Source organism: Hemicordylus capensis, chromosome 6 (genome assembly GCF_027244095.1).
Source record: "Hemicordylus capensis ecotype Gifberg chromosome 6, rHemCap1.1.pri, whole genome shotgun sequence".
Classification (NCBI taxonomy): Eukaryota; Metazoa; Chordata; class Lepidosauria; order Squamata; family Cordylidae; genus Hemicordylus; species Hemicordylus capensis.
This window is the reverse complement of record NC_069662.1, coordinates 2,837,552-2,860,670: the sequence shown is the minus strand read 5'-3', so window position 1 is coordinate 2,860,670 and position 23,119 is coordinate 2,837,552. Positions and strand designations below refer to the sequence as shown.

At 52.6% G+C, this 23,119-nt stretch overlaps 1 protein-coding gene across 2 annotated transcripts in view; it reads right to left on the bottom strand.

Moving 5' to 3' along the window:
- Positions 1 to 23,119, bottom strand: part of GRK1 (G protein-coupled receptor kinase 1) — a 42,610-nt gene that overhangs the window by 7,985 nt on the left and 11,506 nt on the right. The window contains exons 2-3 of one of the 2 annotated variants that reach the window (XM_053263113.1): positions 9,681 to 9,791; positions 1,171 to 1,873 (exon numbers count right to left, since the gene is read on the bottom strand). In XM_053263113.1, the coding sequence (XP_053119088.1) occupies positions 1,171 to 1,863 (693 nt within the window). In that variant the 5' untranslated portion in view covers positions 1,864 to 1,873; positions 9,681 to 9,791. The remainder of the gene's footprint in view (positions 1 to 1,170; positions 1,874 to 9,680; positions 9,792 to 23,119) is intronic. The other variant, XM_053263114.1, reaches the window with a different exon arrangement.

Here is a 23,119-nt window from a genome sequence, read left to right as displayed (position 1 = left end):
GCCAGTCGCACACACACAACTGCTATTTACGCAACTCTGCACAGTCAGACGTACACGGTGCACTCGCTGATCCTTCCTCCCTGAGAGGAGCTGAAGAGGAAAGGTGGATCTCTGTGGGTGAAGAAGAGGGATTCCTCTCCCACTCACCCTCATGAACCTGACTGAGTCTCCATCAGCCCTGAGGCAATGCCTTCAGGGGAGGGAGGAGAAAGTTGCAAAAGTGGGTTGTGGGGGAGAGACACAAGACAAGGACCCTGTGTACACAGCCATTTGAATCTAGGTTTAATGTGGGTTACTAACATTACTGGGATTGTGTGAATCCATGCCAAGGCAGGGATCCGTTTCCTCCCAGGCCACAAAACACTTTGGAGCGTGGGTTTACACAATCACACTAATGTTGGTAACTCACGTTGGACCTAGATTTGAACGATTGTGTGAGCCAGTCCAAGATTGGGCCCTGGGTGGCAGCTGCCAACATCCATCGCGCACGGTATGAAAGGTAAACAAACAGCCCAAAGGAAGTCCGTTGAGCCAAGATGGTGGTGTACTGCCCCCTTCAGGATTGGCTCAGACTCTGCAGGCAACGGCATCCATCTCCCAGAGACCGTTAAAAAGAACCTGGGACATTTTAATGGTTTGATCTTATCAAAAATATTTCCAAAACTTGAAAAAGTATGGGCGGGGCGGGAATTATCCAGGAATAGCTTCATAGGAACCTAGGAAGCTACTGTATACCGAGTCAGACCCTTGGTCCATCTAGCTCAGTATTGTCTGCACAGACTGGCAGCGGCTTCTCCAAGGCTGCAGGCAGGAGTCTCTCTCTACCCAACTATTACAGTAACCAGAGCCCCGTATGAACCGAAGAAGGACCCTGCTGGATGGCGCCCCTGCATCTTCTTTCTCACAGTGGCCCACCAGATGCCTCCAGGAAGCTCACAAGCAAGGTCTGAAGGCAATAGCTCTCCCTTGCTGTTGCTCCCCTGCAAATGGCTTGGTTGCCAGATTGGCTTTTTTAAAAGCCAAATTTTGGGTTACGGCCCATTTGACCCACGAGTATACCCCTCAGGTCCTGGCCTTTTTGTCCTGCCCCTTGAGATGTTGGCCCTCCAGTGTGCATTAACTTGGGTTCTTATCAGTGCAGGACACCCCCAGCCTTGACTGTCCCCTCACCTCATATCCTTTGCGCTTCTTGAGTCTCTTCTTGTTGAGGCGCTTGTTGGCGTACATCTTGCCGGTGGCCTTCATCTGACAGGCACACACCTCCCCGAAACCCCCTTTCCCCAGCACCCGGAAGTCCATGAACCACTCGTCGGTGACGCTCTGGGACTCCAGCCACTTGAACTGGAGGAAGCGGAAGAAATGGAGGCTGTCCTTGTACTTGCTGAGGGCCTTCTGCTCCAGGTACTTCAGCAAGTGCTGCTCGGACTCCTTGAAGAGGTCCCCATGTCCATGCTTGGCGTCTTCTTTCACCCGCATGATCGCCTTCTCCTCGAGGAAGGAGCAGAACTCCTTGGAGGCCGAATCGAAGTACTTGTTGACGCTCTTCTGTGCGCTCTGAGGTCTCTCGGCCTCCTCCGATATGTTGTAGTCCTCCATGCTCTTCCAGAGCCCGGCGGCCGCCTTGAATTCGTCGGTCTCCTCCAGGAACTGCTGGAAGATCCTCTTGCCGATGGGCTGCCTGACGCAGATGTAGTTGAAATCCAGGTTCAGGGTGTCCTTGAGGTGCTCGCACTGGGTGATGTGCGGCAGCTTCAGCTTCGCCCGCATCTTCTTGTCCCGACCGCCCCCGCCGCCATCCCCGCTCCCACGAGCCGAGACGTAGGCCGAGTTGGCCACGACGGTCTCCAGACCTCCTATATCCATAATGTGTCACCTGAAAAGCAAGGAGACCGGGTGAGTTCTGGAGGGAAAGCAGGGCGGCCAAGGTGGCGGCGGTGGCGGCGGCGGCTGTCTCACCTCTTGTCCCCAGTTCGGGGGGTACCAAGACGGTTTTCTGGGCCCAGTGCACTGTATATCAGGGGTTCTCAACATCTTGGGTCTCCAGATGTTCTTGAAGGACAACTCTCATCATCCCCAGCCAATGTCAAAGGAGTTATAGGCCCACATCTGGGGACTCGGGGTTGAGAACCCCTGCCCACTAGACCCCTCCACCAGCATTCCCTGCAACAGGAATTTCCAAATGCTCTTGAATACAACTCCCATTACCCTTCGCTTCAATGGCCTTTGGCAGGGGGTTATGGGAGTTGTAGTCAACAACAACACTGCCCGCCCCCACTCTACCAGCAACAACTGCTGTTTGGCAAGGGTCTCTTACTACGATGACAGTTTGCAGCTCTGCGCCCAGCAGTTTTGCCTTCCCCTCTTTCAATGGTGGGAGGGGCTGAGAAACAGGCCCCGATGCCTGTTTCCACAAGAGGCTAAACTCTAGTCCTTGTAGAAGTGGAGTTATGGAGCAAAATGTGCCGTCACTCTTCTGCTCAAAAAATATTTTCAAGCAAATGCACATAATATGCAATTTAGGCACCCGGACTGGAAAACAGGACTAGGGCAGCCCTCGCCTGCATTCACTCTCCTTCCCAGGGAATCTCCAACCCAAGGCATGCTGCAAACCCTTCACCATTTGGGGAGATGCGACAACCATGGTTATGCTCAGTCGTGAATGGTCAGCTCTGCAAGTTTACTCCTCAGCTCTGCTGGGATCCCCTCCTGTTTAAAAGGAGAGTCTGGCGGGATCAGACAAAGTCTCCTCTGGGCCAGGATCCTGTTTGCGATAGTGGCCAACCAAAGGCTTCCCGGGAGCCCCCAAGGGTTGAAGGGATGAGAGCAAGAACTGGTATTGTTCTTTGTGTTCCCTAGCAACTGGTATTCAGAGGTATACTGCCTCTGAATCTGAAGGCTCCTTAGAAACATCATGCCTAACAGCCATTGCTAGATAGATTCCTCCTCCTCCATGAATGTTGTCTAATTCCCTTTTAAAGGCATCTAAGCTCATGGCCACAAACATATCTTGTGGCAGTAAGTTCCATAGGTTAATCATGCATTGCGTGAAGAAGCCCTTTCCCCACCCCAACCCCTCTTCTGATTTCTGAACTTTTTGCCGATCAAGTGATTGGGTGATGCTGAGTTATTGAGAGCGGAAGGAAATCTTTCTATCCACGTTCCCCACAACATGCAGGATTTTATACATCTCTGTTGTGTTCTCCAGTTGTCAAGCCAAGGGTTCCCATCCTTGGGCCCCCAGACATTGTTGGACTATGACTTCCAGCAAATGCTACTGGGGATGATGGGAGTTGTAGTCCAACAACATCATGGGAACCAAGGTTAGGAACCCCTGTTCTAAACTAAACAACCCCAAAGACTGTAGCCCTTTCTCGTGAGGAAGGTGCTCCACATCCCCACACCCCGGATCATCCTGGTTGCCATTTTCTGCCACTTGTCCAGCTCTGCTGTGTCATTTTTTTGCAGAAGGGCTTGAAGGTAAACCCATTGACAAAAGCTTTCAGTGCTTTACTCTGTTAACAAGCACAATGCTACCTTTATTTACTGAATATGCATAAGTGCAGGTGGCATTCAGAACCAGCCCTATATGTCTTGTCTAGGATTTTACACATTTATACTGACAATTAACTGACAGAAGGCAGGGGATTTGGTCTGCTGCTGACCCCCAGTATGGGAACCAAAGACAGTCAATATGCTACTGTGGCTGTGGTGGTCAAGTCTGTGACAACAATTGACTTTTTGACCATTCGGACTGCTGGGTGGGCGGGGGTGGTGGCAGCGGCAAATAGCTGTTGGTATGCTTGCAGCCCAGTTTCTGTGAGGGAAAGTGAAACTGGTTGTTTGGCTGGGATTAAAACCTAACCAACAAACTTGTGTGTTCAGGACTGACCACCTGAGGCAGGTGAAGACTCACATGATGGGGTGCTCCTCCACTAAAAACAGTCCTACTCAATCCACCTGTCCAGGAGAACTCTCCTTGAATCATGAGAGCTGGGTACTTGCTGTCTGAAATGGTACAGTACAGGCACTGGTTTATCACTCCATCTGATGTTGATGAGAAATGGGTCTGTATCAGACCCAGCTCTCATCACTCATTTGCTGAATGGCTTGGAGATAGAGTCTAGATTAGTACAGAGGAAAGTGCAAAAAAGGTGAAGCTATAATACTTCAGGAAAGACTTTAAGAAGAAAGGGATTAAAGGAGGCAGCTTGATAGCTAGAGAGGAGGAGGAGGAGGAGCGGCAATGGTGCCAGGAATCTCTTTCTGCCTTTGTTCCTGCCCCGAAGGTCTCTCAAAGATTTAGGATTGCCACCTTGTTATGGGCAGAAGCTCCATGCTAACAGATGGTGCACTCCGCACCACAACATCACCATGCTGAGAAAAAGCTGCACCGACTGAACCTCCACCTGTTGTGCAGCTGTTAAAGGCGCAGAGGGGTCTTTCGGGGAGGCAAGCCCTCCTCTTGGCCCATTTTGGCAGTCCTATGACCGGGAGGACCCTCACGCCACGAATGGGAACAGAGAAGATGCTGCTAAATCATGGAAGCCATAGACTGGCCACTGAATGGTGCCATGTTCCCTAGGGTGCCAGGGCAGGGGCGGCCATCCTGGTTGTGGGACTTCAACTCCCATCATCCCCAGACCCAATTTGTTGCAGCAGGGGATGATGGGAGATGTCATTCCGCTGTGCTCAGACGTTCAGCCATCAGGAAGGACGATGCTGTGATGTCGCATCATGTGCTTGCCTTCTGAGATGCATTCAGGGCTTATGACATGGATTTTATGGGCTTCGGAGGAGCTGCTTTTCTGTAACCCAGGGGTTCTCCGGCAACGATATAGGAAGATGCTGAAAGGCTTCCTCTCATACTGTGCGGGAGGCGGCAATGGTCAACCGCTCCTGGATTCTATCCAAGACAACCACAGGGCTCTGTGGGCGCCACGAGTCAACACCGACTCGAGGGCACACTTTACCTTTACTTCACTTAATACAGCACGATCTTATCCGGCAATGCTCATTCTGTGGCCAAGATCCTTCTATAACATTTACTCAGCAGTCAATCCTATCCAGCAAAAGTCCCCTGCAATGCTGATTAGTAGCTCCCTCCCCACAGCTTCTGCCCCAGTAGCTGCTTGACCTTATGATTTGGAGAATGCCAAACAAGGCCTCTCAGCCTGCTCAGCTCTACCTGACCAATGGCCAGCCTGCAGGCAGTGTGGCTCTCATTAGCGCCAGAGAGAGGGGCACAAACGGAGCTGCCGGGAACTCGCTCGGCACCCCTGTTCTTCTTCCCTTTGCTTCCTCTTCAGCCTTGCTTCTTAATTTGCCACCTTCTTAGGCAGAGTGGGAGGGAGTTTATTTCCTCTCCCGACGCTTCCTTTTCACGGACAGATGCAGCACAGAGGAAGCTACTAATTAAGCACCTTGAAAAGCCCCACGAGCGCTTCCCCAGGAGGACGCACTGCACAGGCTGCTGCTGCTGTGATTGGAACATAGGGACAGCGGAAGCGGCCTTCTACCGAGTCAGTCCCTTGGTCCACCTCGCTCAGTATTGTCTACACAGACTGGCAGCGGCTTCTCCAGGGTTAAAGGCAGGAGTCTATCTTGGAGATGCCACCAGGGAGGGAACTTGGAACCTTCTGCATGCAATCAGGCAGGGGCTCTTCCTAGAGTGGCCCCGAAGGGGAATATCTTACTGTGCTCACATGGATGATGATGATGATGATGATGATGATGATGATGATTGTATTCAATTTCTCTACCGCCCTTCCAAAAATGGCTCAGGGCGGTTTACACAGAGAAATAATAAATGAATAAGATGTCTCCCTGTCCCCAAAGGGCTCACATTCTAAAAAGAAACATAGGACACACACCAGCAACAGTCACTGGAGGTCCTGTGCTGGGGGTGGAGAGGGCCAGTTACTCTCCCCCTGCTCAATAAAGAGAATCACCACGTTAAAAAGGTGCCTCTTTGCCCAGTTAGCAGCCTCCCGTTCAGATGTAATCAGGGCAGACCCGTTCTCTTCCACCACCACCCTGACAGATTCCATGCAATTTTAGCTGCTATACCCTGTAAGCCTTGTAGCCGCAGCAGCCTCGATTGAATCCACCCGACATCTACCTGAGAACCTCAAAAGCCAATTGAACCCTGGACTTCTTCAGTTCTACCCAGATTTCCACAGCACGGTGATCAGCACATGGTGGACCCACTTTTATGGCTAGTGGGCTTGTGGCTCCTTCAGATAACTTCCTTCTTGCCAACTCCTGAGCTTTGTGAGTGTGGCCTGAAGTGGTCGCCCTCTTATGGGTTTCCCTGTAGTACGTGGGGTTGCTGCGTGAGAGCTGGGGAAGTGGGAGAAGGAGAGAGAGACCACTGCCCCTTGCTGAGTCTCACGTGCCAGAGGTGGGGGGAGGGAAAGGGCCTGTCCAACTCCATCAGGATCCAAGCGGCAAAACCTTTGATAATCCACGTGGTAAGCGGATTTCGTGGCCTAAGCGTGGCTCACGCCCTCTCTGTAGGATGCTGCAAGATCCCCAGTCATGGGACTGCCTCCCGCTGAGTTGCTCTTGCAGAGGATTCTGGGGACAGCTCCATTGTGGCGGCCCCAGGCAAGATGGCAGCCGTCCAGCGGAAATGGTGGACTTTCCCAGAGTCCTTTGCACCCGGCCTGTCACTGCAAACGGTTCTGGGAAGCTTTTGCATCAGGTTACGAGGCTCCTTATGAGCGCGGCAGGGTTACATAACATGCTTTCCTCTTTGCTTTGCGCCCACCTGGGGGACAAGGGTAGCTAGTGGCTCTCCCAGGATCCCTTGCACTGAGTCAAGGGACTAGCCGGGGCACTGAAGCAGCTGTGCTCTGTCAGAGGGCGGCCCGGCCAGGAGGCAAGATTTGGCCGCCTGGAGTGGGAGATGTTGGGTGCTGTCACAGGATGGCAGAGACCCAGACCTGACCCACTCTGGACTACAACTCCCATCACCCCCAGCCACAATTACTGCATGTATCCAAATAGATGATGACTCTGAATTTAAGACAACCCCCTTTAAAAGTACAGGTTACGCCTGTATTTACCCAAAGGAAGAGGGTTTGGGATTTAAGATGAAACCCTCCTGCTCCCCCACCTCTCCCCCCGCGCCCCTGATTTCTAACAACAAAGAACTTGGGGGAAAACTGGTCTTGGGTTGACCTGGCTTCAGGTAAAGCGAGTAAATGTTCCTCAAATTCAGACCTAGAGGCTGTGACACTCAGAATCCTGAGCACCAGCGAGGCACCAACAGTAACACACTGTTCATTAGCACAGACAAATCCCTTCAAAGGTATGCACAAACAAACAGCAGCACAAGAGAGCTTTTAAAGAAAGAGTTGGCCAAGGGGAAACCCACAGGTCTACTCACAGCATCGTAGGGGCGTGGGAATTTAGGAAGCGGCCTCCTAGTGAGTCAGACCCTTGGTCCATCTAGCTCAGTAGTGACTACCCAGACTGGCAGCGGCTTCTCCAAGGTTGCAGGCAGGAGTCTCTCCCAGCCCGACCTGGAGATGCTGCCAGGGATTGAACCGGGGACCTTCCCTACCCCCGAGCTACGTCCTCGGCGTCCCCCATAAAGTGTGCCCTCTCTGAGGCTTGAACTCAGGACCTTTAGATGATGAAGGCACAGCCTTCTCCCTTCCCTGCTTTCTCTCACTTGACCTAGAATCCTCCCTGCTGCCCTGACGGGGACTCACCCTCCGCTTGCCCATGGCTAGACCTCTCCTCCGCGGGGTCAGCCAACCCCTCCAGCTAGCCCCCTCAGGGAAACCAAAGAGGGGGAGATGGATCTCTTGGGCATCTTTCCCCCCAGAGCTCAGAGGGGGGCACTGGGCCTTGGCTTTAACCCACCACACACACACACACCCTGCCACTCAACCAGCCCCCCTTTCTACAAACAGTCCCCCCGCCAGCCAAATCTTAGCAACTCGTCCAGAAAGCTCACATGCAAATACTGTGCACAGAAGCCGAAAGGTCCCTCTGAAGGAACTCACGAGTTTGCTTTTTGAAAAGAGGAGCACCGAAGGCACCGATCTGAGTGCGGCTCCTGAGTCGAGGGGCCCGAGGGTGCCTTGCCCCTGCCCCTGATGAGGGGGGTCGGCCTGCTTTCAGACTCGACCCTTGAAAGCTCTGGAAGTGGGGGTGGGGTGGGGGGGCCGGTTGCCGGCAGGCTGCCTCCTTTGCCTTCCTGGTGCTTTGCAAGGCGGGTGAGGAGAGGCGCCCCACGCAAAGCTGGCAGGGGCCAGCTCAGTCCCCAAGACCTGCCCTGACAGCAGTGGCCGGGGGCAACTTGTCAACCGGCTCGCACCCCCGTAACCTGCCACCTGAGGCAGCCGCCTCCGCTTGCCTCATGAAAGGGCCGTCCCTGCTGCCGCCGCCGTTCCTCATTCATGGGAGCGCTCTCTCTCCTCCCCAAAACTGGCAATCCTGCCCCATTCTCACCTGTTCGGTCCTAGCAACATAGGAAGCTGCCATAGACTGAGTCAGACCCTTGGTCCAAATTGCTCAGTATTGTCTGCCCAGACTGGCAGCGGCTTCTCCAAGGTTGCAGGCAGGAGTCTCTCTCAGCCCTCTCTTGGAGATGCTGCCCGGGAGGGGACTTGGGACCCTCTTTCTCTTCCCAGAGCAGCTCCATCCCCTTAGCAGAAGATCTGACAGTGCTGCTCACACATCAAGTCTCCCATTCAGATGCAACCAGCCTGGACCCTGCTTAGCGAAGGGGACAAGTCATGCTGGCGACCACCAGACCAGCTCTCCTCTCTCTCACCTGGACTCAAACCAACCCACTTCCCCAGCTGGGGACCGGGCTGCAGTACATGCATGGGCTCAGGTTCAATCTCTGGCAGTATCCTCAAGTAGGGCTGGCAAAGCCCCCTGCCTGAAACCATGGAGGGCTGCTGCCAGCCAGTGCAGACAGTCGTGATCCGGACAGATCAAGGCTCTGACTCAGCAGAAGGCAGCTTCACACAGCCGCGGTTACGGCAAGACCAGCTCCCCACCCCAGACCAGGGCTTAAGCCAGGGGTTCTGCAGCTGGGCTCCCCGGATGTTGTTGGACTACAACTCCCGTCCCCTTGTCTGGGAATGCTGGGAGTTGTAGTCCAGCGGCATCTGGGGAGCCCAGCTGGAGAACCCCTGGCTTAGATGGCCTTAAAAAACAAAGTTGACAATGCATGGAAAGGCATGATGGCTAAATGGAACCTCCATGTTTAGAGGCAGTGTACCTCTGAAAACGAGTTGCTGGGGGGTGGGGGAGATGGCAGGAGAAGGTGTTGCCTTTGTGCCTGTGAGCTTCCCGGAGGCACTTAGCCGGCTACGGCGGGAAGCAGGTTGCTGGGCGAGACCAGATGGGCCCATTTCGACCTGATCCAGCAGAACACCCTCCGATGCCCTGCACCGCCCTCCCTCCGCACGGGCACAGGGCCTTTCTGTCCTCCAATGCCTCTGGTCCGACACTCCTTGGGCAGCCTCCAAGGCATCCTTCCTCCTCTCTCCACCCTCCCAAGGTACCACCCCAAATTCCTACTCCTCTGTGCCCCACTTTCTACCCTGCAATGTCCATGCAGCCCACCCCAAACCCACCCACAGCCCAATCACTGTTTAAGGGATGCCCCAAAGACCCCCACACACACAAAAGCAGAGGAACCCCACCTGGCTCACCTTTCAAGCTCCACGGGAAGGGGGGGAAGGTGGCTTCAGTGGGGGGCTCTGTGGTCCCCCCACCAGGCGTCACTGTTTGGCTGGCACCCGGTCCCAAGTGCTGGCTGCATCCTGAGAACACCCAACAGTGGGAATTAGCTGGGGGGGGGCAGTGGTTGCTGCAATCCTCCCAGGCTAAGATTAGCTCCCCCACCCAGTGCCAAGGCAGGGCTGGAATGGGAGGGGGCAGGGGAGGGACACAGCAGCAACTGTCAAAGGCAATTAAGGAAATCCTCCTTGCTTTGTCAAAGAGTCAAAGGGCATTTGCAACTCAGCGGGCCCTCCGAAAATGTTCCCACAATCCGGCGATAGAACCCTGGAGTCCAGGCTACCCACTGGGTGTTGCCCCCCCCACCCCCACTCCTTGGGAACCATAAACTGGAGTTTGTAGATTTTGTTTTCAATCTAGCGCGCGCGCACACACACACACACACACACACACACACAGTATAACGGAAGAAATAAAACAAAATCACATTATTTGACTGCCATGGGTTGAAGCAGGGACACTCAAGGTTCTGGGTATCACAGAATTCTCCGTCAGACAAAGAGTTATGTGAAACTCCAAACCTTGCATATTTCTATGCCAGTAAGAATAATAACAGCCCAAATCACAGAAATGTAGCAAAGCGTTTCCCTACTACTAATCTCCACGGCAGGAATTGTAATTAGATTTATAGAATCTATCATTGTTTTAAATTGTTCTAATATTTTGATGTTTTGACTTTGTTTTTATTCTGTACTGTTTTATTGGAAACCACCCAGAAATGTGAGGATGGTATACAAATCTGCTAAATTATTTTATTTTTTTATCAATTTGGCAAAATAAACTATAGGATTATTACTGGCGCGGAATCTTCTGTTCTTTTGAGACCAATCCAGCAAGCTACCAGAATTTGAGTGGCTTAGGACAGGAATTCAGAATGTTGGTTCTTTCCCCCAGATTTTAGCTGGTTATAGGATTACCAACCCCCCCCCCCGGATCTGCTCCTGTACCTTGAATAACAGCCCCAAGTCACGGAAATGTAGCCGTGCTTCTCCCCACTACTAATCTCCACTGCAGGGGGGAAAGTCCTTTGTTAAATGTCTGTCTGCAGATTAAAGGCACAGGAGTATATCCAGGAATAAAAGTTGGCAACCCTTGCCGGCTAGGGCTTGAGCTGAAGCTAGAAATTCACAACGCTGCCCCCATCCCTGGTTCTGCCATTCAAAGCTCAAGAGCGAAATTTCAGATGTGAAATCTGACATTTGCATTTTGAACACTCCAGTGCTTCAGACTCACTGGCATCACTGCCTTATTTTGGCTTTGGCAGCTGCCAGAGGCCAGTGGCCAACTGCCGGTCAGCCCAAGGGTCTCCAGCCAAGGCCTGCAGCAGCCAGGTCCAGGTGCCTCACTCCTTGCACCACCTGGCAAGAGGGAGCCGTTGACTTGAGTCCTGCTGCACCACAGCGCAGCCGGACCAGGCGATCTGGGGAAGCAATGGGAGCTTGCGGGACTCTGGGTTCTTCAGTCTGAAGAGTGCCTTGTGAGCAGCTGGCAGAGTCATCACTGGATCCCGAACTCTGCCCCCGTCTCTGATCCCTCCGGTCCTGACTTGCTGGCCCTGACCTTGGCCTTGCGCCTTTGGACCCTTGCCCTTGCCTCAGCAGTCCCCCAACTGGAAGCAGACCCCTGCTGAAGCCTGGCCGGAAAGCAATCAGTGTTAAGTATTAGGAACATAGGAAGCTGCCGTATACTGAGTCAGGCCCTTGGTCCACCTAGCTCAGTGTTGTCTGCACAGACTGGCAGCTGCTTCTCCAAGGCTGCAGGCAGGAGGCTCTCTCAGCTGTATTTTGGAGATGCTGCCAGGGAGGGAACTTGGAACCTAGATGCTCTTCCCAGAGCGGCTCCGTCCCCTAATAAGGGGAATATCTTCCAGTGCTCACACATCAAGTCTCCCATTCATATGCAACCAGGGTGGACCCTGCTTGGCTAAGGGAACAAGTCATGCTTGCTGCCACAAGACCAGCTCTCCTCTTCTCTATTAAATGTGATTGCAGTTCAACAGCGCAGTACTATTGCCATTGCATGTCTCCTATCAATAACTGTAAAGTTTCCAGGGTTGAGACTCAGTGGCATTTGCTGCCGATTACTAACATCAAATATTCAGCAAGTATCTTAATATTAGGACAACATCACCCCATCTGAATATCTGAGATCAACATTCACTCAGAGGAATTTGTGGTGAAGAACTTCATTTCAGCCCTACAGAGAGCAGGAGATTTGGGTAACCAAGACTGTAGGGAGCACTTGGATGGGATTGTGGGATTGTGGGTGAGATGGCGGGGTCTGGATGCTGGGACGCCTGGATTCCAAACCTTTAATACCTTTTTCTCCCTAACCTCCATTGTCCCACATCTCTATTTGTAGGGTGCAGTCCCTCCTGCTGTCACCAGGAGGTGCTAGAAACTTGTGGTTGGCAGTTAAGCTGTTCTTTGCCAAGAACTGGCTTTGGACATTCAGCATGGAAGGGGGGGGGTGTACATTTGGCTCTGGCGTTCAGCCCGGTCTGGACCCCTTCCAGGGACAAACAGTCATCCTTAATAAAGGCAGATGGTTACCTGGGAGCCCGCAGGAGATTTCATCTCCCCAGAGCGGCCTGTGAGATTGCTTCCACCACAATTCTAGGGAGAGAATTAAGGGCTTCCCACCTCCTCTTTCCTATTCTCTGGCAGGGTCTATTGGCTGTTAACAGGCAGAAATGCAACAGGTGTGGAATGCAATGCAGCAGTGGGGGGGGGAGAGGTGTGCCCTTGTAGGATTTCTGCCTAGAATGCACCTCTTTCAAAAAGCACTGGAGAAACCGATGGTAGCCTTTATTTATGTATTTTATTTATTGTTAAATTTATATACCGCCTTTCCTTATAACGATCCCAAGGCGGTTTACACAAAAATTGAAAATGAGACTATAAAAAATGACACAATTAAAATATTAAGCTAATATATAAAACAAATCTGATTAAAAAGATACAAAATACAAAGAAGCAGCAGTAGAGACAAACATTTAAGAGCCTGGGTAAAAAGCCAAGATTTAACACGCTTTCTACAAACTTGAGGAAGTCTGTGCTGCCTTTAGGTGCAGGGAGCAAGCCCAGGGGCTGTCTCCTGGTTATTGGTCAAAGACTGTAATAAAGACGGGCTGGCTGGCTGGCTTTCTCCTGCCTTCCGTCTTCCTTTGCCAGACCCGGTCCCTTTCTCAGAGACCAGGCCCTCGGCACCCCTTGCCACAGCTGATGCTTTGTCCTAGCCCCCCCCCCCACCCGGCCCAGGGCCCTCCCTCTGGGGCTCAGGGGAGGCTGCAATAGGGTTGCCCTGCAGCAAGGTATGACTCAGAGGAAAGAGGGAGATTTCTCCTCCGGGCCATGCTTGTCCCAGGGCTGTCAATCATTTGTCAAATAAATTTCTGACCCAAACCAGCCTGGCAGCAATCCAGGGATGTCTCAGAAAACCTGGCCACGGCTCTGTCCGGTTGGATGAAACTGCGGGATGGGGGAGCTTTTAACAGCTCCCTCTCTCTCTCTGTGTGCTGCTTTTAATTAATTTCACTGCTACATTCACAGCTTGTGCCACAAACCACAAACCCACTTGCCTCATCACAGCCAAAGGATTGGCTGGCTAGTTCACTTCAGACTTGGCTGGCTTTCAGGCCAGAGCCCCTGCAGCCTCCCAGCGCCCCCCCCCCCAAGCCCACTCCTGTTCTGGTAGCAGCAGACAGCCCTCCTGTCCCTAGGCCATGCATGAGGTTTTCCTCCTACGGGCCTTTCCTTTCCTTGAATCTCCGGGTCCTCCACTCCCACCCTTGCACAGACACTTTCTTTTGTACTTCTCTGCCCTTCTTCTATAGCTGCCAGCTTCCCCTTGAGCAGTTAGAATGTTTATGAGCATTCCATGACATCACAGGAGCTCAGCCAATGGCATAGAGGTGGGAGACTTTTTTTAATGAGTCTAGAAATGTGAGATGAGTGGGGGCTTAGACACAGAAACCATTAGGTGGTTTGGGAACTGAAGAAAGGTAGATTCTTGCCCCTTTCTATGGGATCCTGGCAAGGGCCGTGGTGGCTGAAACGGCCAAGCTGCATCCTGCCTTAAAAGGCCAAGAGCCTTCAATACAAGACAAGGATGGAGAGTTGTTGTGTGAGCCCAGAAGTAGTATGGTGGTCATTCCAGAATACATTAGGAACATAGGAAGCTGCCATATACTGAGTCAGACCCCCTCCTCCATTTAGCTCAGTATTATCTACTCTGACTGGCAGCAGCTTGTCATGGTTTCAGACAGGGCTATTTCCCTGCCAGCTATGCCAGTAGATGCTGGGGATTGAACTGGGGACCTCCTGCACGCAAAACATGCAACGAGCAAAATGACGGCAGACCATACAGTTGTCTGGTTGCCCTGCAAGGAGTGAGCTGTGAGTCTCCACTGGTTTGTACATTACAGTTTGGCACGGAAGAATGGATTCTCCTTGCCCTTTTCAACATATGCCAATGGATGGACTGGGGATCCCAACCTGTGTTGGTAGCTGCAAACACAGAACCAGGAAGCTTTTCACACGGGGCTTTTGTAGCCCTTTAACTCGCATCTCAGAGAGGAGAGCTGGTCTTGTGGTAGCAAGCATGCCTTGTCCCCTTAGCTAAGCAGGGTCTGCCCTGGTTGCATATGAATGGGAGACTAGAAGTGTGAGCAGCACTGTAAGATCTTCCCCTCAGGGGGTGAAGCCGTTCTGGGAAGAGCAGAAGGTTCCAAGTTCCCTCCCTGGTGGCATCTCCAAGATAGGGCTGAGAGAGATTCCTGCCTGCAACCTTCGAGGAGCCGCTGCCAGTCTGTGTAGACAATACTGAGCTAGATGGACCAATGGTTTGACTCGGTATATGGCAGCTTCCTATGTTCCTATCTCCTCTGCAAGGGAGGGTGTGTGTTCACATACATGCTAGATTTACCCCGAGGTCTCTGCAAGTTATCAGGGAGCAATTCACACACAATTTGGGGTTTTCACTGTGCATTAGAGTGTAACCCGATTTATATCCGGATTAATAAAATCCACTATTTGGGGAGATTTTTGGGAACAACTTCGAGTTCGAAGTAAAGCCTCCCCATAAACCCGCGGTAAAACCTGTTGTGCATAAAAGCTCCAGGAGGGGGACGTTATTCTGGCTTCTTTAATCTAGAATAAAATAGTGTGATCTTGCAGGTGTGGTGCAAGTCACACAGGCCCAGCCCAAGACATTTTTGGTGGGTGGGGGTTGAGGCTGAAACCCAAACGGCTTCCCACTGGCTAGCTGGGTCCACAACCCGGCAGGAAGCTATCCTGCTCAAGCACCATTGAAATGCACAGGGGCTTATCATGAGCCACAATTTTAAAACCAGGTGGGGGAAATGGCTGGCATTCTGTACACCAGAATCCATGCGGCATTCTGTATTTACATAGGAACATAAAAGTAAAATGTGCTGTCAAGTCAGTTTTGACTCCTGGTGCCCACAGAGCCCTGTGGTGTTCTTTGGTAGAATACAGGAGGGGTTGACCATGGCGACCTACCACGCAGTGTGGGTTGATGCCTTTCAGCATCTACATAGGAACATAGGAAGCTGCCATATACTGAGTCAGACCCTTGGTCCATCTAGCTCAGTATTGTCTGCACAGACTGGCAGCGGCTTCTTCAAGGCTGAAGGCAGGAGTCTCTCTCAGCCCTATCTTGGAGATGCTGCCAGGGAGGGAACTTGGAACCTTCTGCTCTCCCCAGAGCGGCTCCATTCCCTGAGGTGAAGCTCTTCCAGTGCTCACACTTCTAGTCTCCCATTCATATGCAACCAGTGTGGACCCTGCTTAGCTAAGGGGACAAGTCATGCTTGCTACTGTTATGAGCACCCCAAAATATTAATACATATATAGGCCTGTGTCTGATTTCATTTTATATTAAGAGTTCAATTAGATCTGCCTGGGTACTGCCTGGTAAATGATTTGTAGAGGCAGGGGTAATCTAGCATTGGTTATCAGCGTCTGTGGAAACTCACTGAGACAATGGGTCAGGCTTAATTACCAGTCTCACACTGCTGAGATTAACCTGTTGTCCAGTAACAGGATGCTTCTGCCTTAAGTCAAATGTGTTGATTAACCTGCCTCACACGTGTACACCTTTTGATGTTACTTTAAATACACACTAGATAGAGGTACACAAGAAATAATGTAATTGCTGTCTCACAACTAATTTTCTCACTAACTCTTGAAAATTTAACACCTTTTTGGGACCAGGCTAGCACATCTGGGATGCAGATTTGCTTTGGACTATGTCCCCTCCTCAAGATAGCAGTTTACAGATAAGATTGAGATCTCTCTGAACTGACCAAATATCCTGAGAGATTTTTGGTAATTAAAAGACAACATTCAGAGGATAGCAGAAATAAATGCCTTTTGTGATCCAGAAGACTCAAATGGACATCAAAGGATGGAACCACTATAAGAAGGAGTCTCTGGACATGGCAGTTTAGCAATCTTTTGCCTACAGCAAAAGCTGCTCACGAGGATCCCAGAGTTTGCTGCTAAGCCGCGGGGCAAAGCAGGAATTCTGTTCATGAACAGAAACTACAGCAATGCCTGAGTTTTGCTGCCCAAGCTGCCTGATCTGAGCACTGCAACAACTCCTGTCTCCGCCAAAGACTTCAGCTGAAAAGATCTCCGCTCGAGTCTCTGATCCTGGTAAATATGCTGCTCCTTTACAAGCCTTGGGTCCCTCCATCCTTTCCCTGCTCCCTTCTCCTCCCCCCCTTCTTTCCCCCTACTAATTCCAAAAACCATGCCTGCCCTCAGTCTCCCCACCCCCATCTTTTCCGTCTGTATCTGAACTGTATTAGGCTCTAGGAAGATTTAATTGCACACACATATGTTAGTTAGGCACACGGGTGAATATTGGTACTGGTTAGGATGTTCTGTTTAAATACTGTTGCTAATATTGATAGAGGGTTCTGCTTTCTGCTTTGCTAGATTAGTCTTTTATACTCAATAAAGCCCATTGAATCCTTTTGAGTGGTTTGATCTCCTTTCTTCCTTGCATCCAGATCATACATGGTCACTAATATAAAAGAACTTGGTCCAGACCTATTTTGTATACTAGCTAATGAGCATATTTAGTATATAAATCAGGCCTGGTCTGTAACACTACCACAGGATCAGCTCTCCTTTGCTGCTTCCCCTGTAAAAATATAAAAGACAGCCATTATACAACCTTCTGTTGTTGGTCCCTGACACCCTGTGATTTAGCGAAGATTTCCTGAAAAGGCTTTAAGCCTAGTAGAGATTTTGCAAGCACTCCGTGGAACTGCAAAGTGCAACAGGATACAGGCCTGTTGAAAGGATGTTGTCTTGATAACTGGATGTATAGTTTAACCTACAATGTATTTAATCTGCAATCACATTTTGGCTGGGGATGGTGGGAGTTGTAGTCCAACACCAAGGCTGGGAACCCTATAAAGCACTTCTGATTTAGGGTGGAACTTAGGAAGTGCAGCTAAAATCCTCATAGTCATTAAACAATGTGATTCTAAGGCCCTGGTCATCAAAGCTGGCACCCAAAGACCTGATAGTTAGCTCTGACTGCTAAGCTGTCGGGACATATCCCCTTGCAGGATGGCAAGTTACTAGCAGAAATGTTCCATGGGGCTTGGAGGCTGTTTGTAGCCTACACTGAGCACATACTATCAGATGCACTGTAATTCATATGTTGCTGCTGCTGTCCTAAATGTATTTGCAATTGATGGTCTCAGTTGTTCAGTTTCTAGATGCAGTGCCTGAAACACAGTCCAAATGGTATCCCTCTTTGCTACCAGTTTACTGGGGCATGATCCAGCAGAAACCTCTTCTGTGCAAGGAGACGAACAGGAGCTGAGCCCTGGGTGACGTCACAGGCATTAGCCAGAGGGTGCCTCCCATGCTGTTAGTGCTCTTGCTTCCCTTCCTTTCCTTTCCAAGAGGCTTGTGCAGCCCTCTTTTCTGCTGTATTGTGCCAAATCCATCTGGCACAAGATTGCCAAGTTGGCTTGCTTTGTGGTGGGGCTGGTTTTGAACTCGTGTCCTTCACCACCCAAGCAGAGAAGGAATATCAACCTCTATTTGCTCCTACTGTTTATTCTTTAGCACTGAGCTGCTCTCTCGGCTCCCCACTCCTGTGCCATTCAGCTTCTGAGCAGACACTTTAGACTTTGATCCAAACCTCTTGAGATCTTTTTACTAGCCCCCCTTTCTTGAACCTTGCAACATCTGCACATTTATTGGGGCTGGACTTGTTTGCTTTCTGGAGGCCCGAGGAGATGGGTTGTAGCCAGAAAGGAGGAACTTGAAAGCGGCTTCCTCCAGCTGTGAGGCAGTGATGACAGTTCCAGAATAAAGCTGCACTGCAATAATGTGATGTGCAAAACCAAGGCAGGTTCTCGCCTGAGGCAGAATCAACAGCCAGAAAGCGGAACCCTTCCATCTTAGCCAAAAAAGCAGGCACTGACTTGGAAATGCCCTGGATATGGAGAAACTGTGGGAAAATATTCTGGATTAACCCATGAAGGATCAAGAAACACATGCTTCCCAACCACCTTGGGGTGCCTTATGAAAGATGGCATATAAAGACATGAAGGGAAGGGAAGGGAGGAGGGGAGAGGAGAGGAGAGAAGGGGAGAGGAGGGGAAGGGAAGGGAGGAGGGGAGAGGAGAGGAGGGGAAGGGAAGGGAGGAGGGGAGAGGAGGGGAAGGGAAGGGAGGAGGGGAGAGGAGGGGAAGGGAAGGGAAGGGAGGAGGGGAGAGGAGAGGAGGGGAAGGGAAGGGAGGAGGGGAGAGGGGAGGAAGGGAGGGGAGAGGAAGGGAAGGGAGGAGGGGAGAGGAGGGGAAGGGAAGGGAGGAGGGGAGAGGAGGGGAAGGGAGGAGGGGAGAGGAGAGGAGAGAAGGGGAGAGGGGAGAGGAGGGGAAGGGAAGGGAGGAGGGGAGAGGGGAGGAGGGGAGAGGAGGGGAAGGGAAGGGAGGAGGGGAGAGGAGGGGAGGGGAAGGGAGAGGGGAGAGGAGGGGAAGGGAGGAGGGGAGAGGAGGGGAGGGGAAGGGAAGGGAGGAGGGGAGAGGAGGGGAAGGGAAGGGAGGAGGGGAGAGGAGGGGAGGGGAAGGGAGAGGGGAGAGGAGGGAAAGGGAAGGGAGGAGGGGAGAGGAGGGGAAGGGAAGGGAGGAGGGGAGAGGAGGGGAGGGGAAGGGAAGGGAGGAGGGGAGAGGAGGGGAGGGGAAGGGAAGGGAGGAGGGGAGAGGAGGGGAAGGGAAGGGAAGGGAGGAGGGGAGAGGAGAGGAGGGGAAGGGAAGGGAGGAGGGGAGAGGGGAGGAAGGGAGGGGAGAGGAAGGGAAGGGAGGAGGGGAGAGGAGGGGAAGGGAAGGGAGGAGGGGAGAGGAGGGGAAGGGAGGAGGGGAGAGGAGAGGAGAGAAGGGGAGAGGGGAGAGGAGGGGAAGGGAAGGGAGGAGGGGAGAGGGGAGGAGGGGAGAGGAGGGGAAGGGAAGGGAGGAGGGGAGAGGAGGGGAGGGGAAGGGAGAGGGGAGAGGAGGGGAAGGGAGGAGGGGAGAGGAGGGGAGGGGAAGGGAAGGGAGGAGGGGAGAGGAGGGGAAGGGAAGGGAGGAGGGGAGAGGAGGGGAGGGGAAGGGAGAGGGGAGAGGAGGGGAAGGGAAGGGAGGAGGGGAGAGGAGGGGAAGGGAAGGGAGGAGGGGAGAGGAGGGGAGGGGAAGGGAAGGGAGGAGGGGAGAGGAGGGGAAGGGAAGGGAGGAGGGGAGAGGAGAGGAGGGGAAGGGAAGGGAGGAGGGGAGAGGAGAGGAGGGGAAGGGAAGGGAGGAGGGGAGAGGAGGGGAAGGGAAGGGAGGAGGGGAGAGGAGGGGAAGGGAAGGGAAGGGAGGAGGGGAGAGGAGAGGAGGGGAAGGGAAGGGAGGAGGGGAGAGGGGAGGAAGGGAGGGGAGAGGAAGGGAAGGGAGGAGGGGAGAGGAGGGGAAGGGAAGGGAGGAGGGGAGAGGAGGGGAAGGGAGGAGGGGAGAGGAGAGGAGAGAAGGGGAGAGGGGAGAGGAGGGGAAGGGAAGGGAGGAGGGGAGAGGGGAGGAGGGGAGAGGAGGGGAAGGGAAGGGAGGAGGGGAGAGGAGGGGAGGGGAAGGGAGAGGGGAGAGGAGGGGAAGGGAGGAGGGGAGAGGAGGGGAGGGGAAGGGAAGGGAGGAGGGGAGAGGAGGGGAAGGGAAGGGAGGAGGGGAGAGGAGGGGAGGGGAAGGGAGAGGGGAGAGGAGGGGAAGGGAAGGGAGGAGGGGAGAGGAGGGGAAGGGAAGGGAGGAGGGGGAGAGGAGGGGAGGGGAAGGGAGAGGGGAGAGGAGGGGAAGGGAAGGGAGGAGGGGAGAGGAGGGGAGGGGAAGGGAGAGGGGAGAGGAGGGGAAGGGAAGGGAGGAGGGGAGGGGAGAGGAAGGGAAGGGAGGAGGGGAGAGGAGGGGAAGGGAAGGGAAGAGAGAGGGGAGGGGAGAGGAGAATCCATAAATAAATATAATGTTCAGACTTCTTTTTTTTTTTTAGAAAGATGAAGTAATGTGAAGGAGGGGAGGATTCGAGGAGCCAGGACTCCTGGCTTCCCTAGAGAACCCCCCAGGCACTCTGGCCCCAGACATCTTCCTGGCTTCTTGTGGGGGGGGAGCCTCGGGGCAAGCGATGCCTCACTGAGGATCCTGTGGCACTTGACCCAGTTTCCTTGAAGAGGACGGAAACGCAGCCCCTGGGTGCCAATGGGGAGCTGATGGTGGTGGGAATTATGTGGGTCACTCCTGTGTGTGCGGCAAGGCAGAGGCAGCCTCGCTCCAGGCCAAAGGGCAGGCAGAGCAGCACAATGGGCGCTTCACGGCTTTGCTGTTGGCAAACGGGGGGGCGGGGCGAGGAAGGGAGCCCGTGTGGCTCGCTGCTAGAGGACCTGGCTTACATTGGAGTGGCCTGCCTTCAAGTTCCGCCCTTGCCACAGATCTGCTGAGTGGCCTGGAAAGAGTATCTTTCCCAGCCTCATCGTTCACCCTCACAACAACAACCCTGTGAGGTAGGCTAGGCTCAGGGAGAGACTGGCTAAAGGTCACACAGGGAACTTCGGGCAATGTAGGAATTTGAACCTCGGTCCCCCTGGTCTCAGTCTGAGACTTTAACCCAGGAGGCCTACACTGCAGTCAAGGCTGATTATCATCAATAATAATAATAATAATAATAATAATAATAATAATAATAATAATTCTTCGATTTCTATACTGCCCTTCCAAAAATGGCTCAGGGCGATTTACACAGAGAAATGAGAAATAAATAAGATGGATCCCTGTCCCCAGAGGGCTCACAGTCTAAAAAGAAACACAAGATAGACACCAGCAGGTCCTGTGCTGGGGGTGGAGAGGGCCAGTTACTCTCCCCCTGCTAAATCAAGAGAATCACCACGGTAAAAGGTGCCTCTTTGCCAAGTTAGATGGGAGTTATCGTTTAGAGAGCCCTCAGGCTGACCACCCCTCCGCATCCCACTCCGTCACCACTCCACTGCCTCATGGGAACGAGGCTGTAGCTCAGTGTGGTCGATCCTCTGCTGGCATGAAGGAGGACCCAGCTGCAGTCCCTGGCTGGCAGCATCTCCAGGTAGGCCTGGAAAGACCCCGGACTGAAATCTTGGAGAGTTGCGGCCGGTTAGTGTAGACAATACCTGGCTAGATTATGGACCAAGGGTCTGACTCGGTAGGAAGCAGCTCTATGTGTTGCTACGGCATCAAGGCCAGGGGCCTAAATGAAGTTGCCACTTACTTTTCCTGGCAAGGCACTTTTGCTTTTAAGAGGCACACAGAACAGGCATTACTGAAGCAGCAAAGCCACATGTTCCTGCCTTGAGGCACACTTGAGTAACCTCCCCTCTTCGACCCGGGAAAACTGAGCCAGGATGCCTGGGTTTGTGCCCGCCTCGTGCTGACTGGTTTTCCGGTTGGTCTCGTGCCTCTCTGTTTCCCCGTCTGCGAAACGGGTGTGTGTGTGTGTGTAAGTAAGTGTGTGGGTGGCAAAAGGACTGCGACTCCTCGTGAGAAGGGCGTTGCCCTCCGCCACAGCGGCCCTGACCTGCTTGGGGAAACGGTTAGCGCCTCCCTCAAAGCGGCTTCTTTGGGGACAGGTGGCCCAAGGAGGAGCCCTTCTTCCTGGGTTAGATTGGCATAAGCCTTACCAATGGTTTTTGAACTGCATGGCCGTTGACAGGCAGACTTCAAAGGGGGACGGAGATCGGTTTTTTGATCCTGAGGCTCAGCCCTGGGACATGCAAAAGCTGGAGAGGGTGTCAGCGCCAGCCAGGTACCTTTTGCTTACCGCTAGTCAACCATAACCAAGTGGTGCCCATCTGAGATCACAGCCAGGATCACTAGGTGCAGGGGAGTACTTCTGTGGCAGCTGGAGGAAGGTAACGTGTGCCGTCAAGTCGATTTTGACTCCTGGCGGCCACAGAGCCCTGTGGTTGTCTTTGGTAGAATACAGGAGGGGTTGACCATTGCCTCCTCCTGCACAGTATGAGATGATGTCTTCCTATATCGCTGCTGCCTGATATAGGTGTTTCCCATAGTCTAACATCACCTATTTCAGAAATGTAGCCCTTAATAGAGATCTTGGCAGATGAGCAGCTGGGCTGGGCTGGATGACCTTGTGGTACTCCCAAGCCTGTGATTCCAAGAGGTCAGGGGAGGGAGGGAGGGAGACAGAGAGAGATTAAAACAATTGGGAGTGCCCAAGATCTGCTGTCACCCTCCTGCCCCAGTTAGTGGTAAGGACTGGTTGAGCAGGCTTTGCTTTGGAAAAAATAATGTAGGTTGGAGAAGAGAGCTGGTCTTGTGGTAGCAAGCACGACTTGTCCCCTTAGCTAAGCAGGGTCTGCCGTGGTTGCATATGAATGGGAGACTAGAAGTGTGAGCACTGTAGAATATTCCCCTCTGGGAAGAGCAGAAGGTTCCAAGTTCCCTCCCTGGCTTCTCCAAGATAGGGCTGAGAGAGGTTCCTGCCTGCAACTTTGGAGAAGCCGCTGCCTGTCTGTGAAGACAATACTGAGCTAGATAGACCAAGGGTCTGACTCAGTAAGTATATGGCAGCTTCCTATGTTCCTGTGGCTCAACAACATTAAATTTGTTGACGAATTAAAAAGACGACTGCAGGGAGAAATGATAGAGGTCTGGTGATAGAGGAAGGTGTGGAGAAAGTGGATAGTGAGAAATTCTTCTCCCTCTCACATCACACTAGAACCAGGGGTCATCCCATGAAATTGATTGCCGGGAAATCTCAGATCAGCAAACGGAGGTACTTTTTCACATAACACATAATCAGCTTGTGGAATTCTCAGC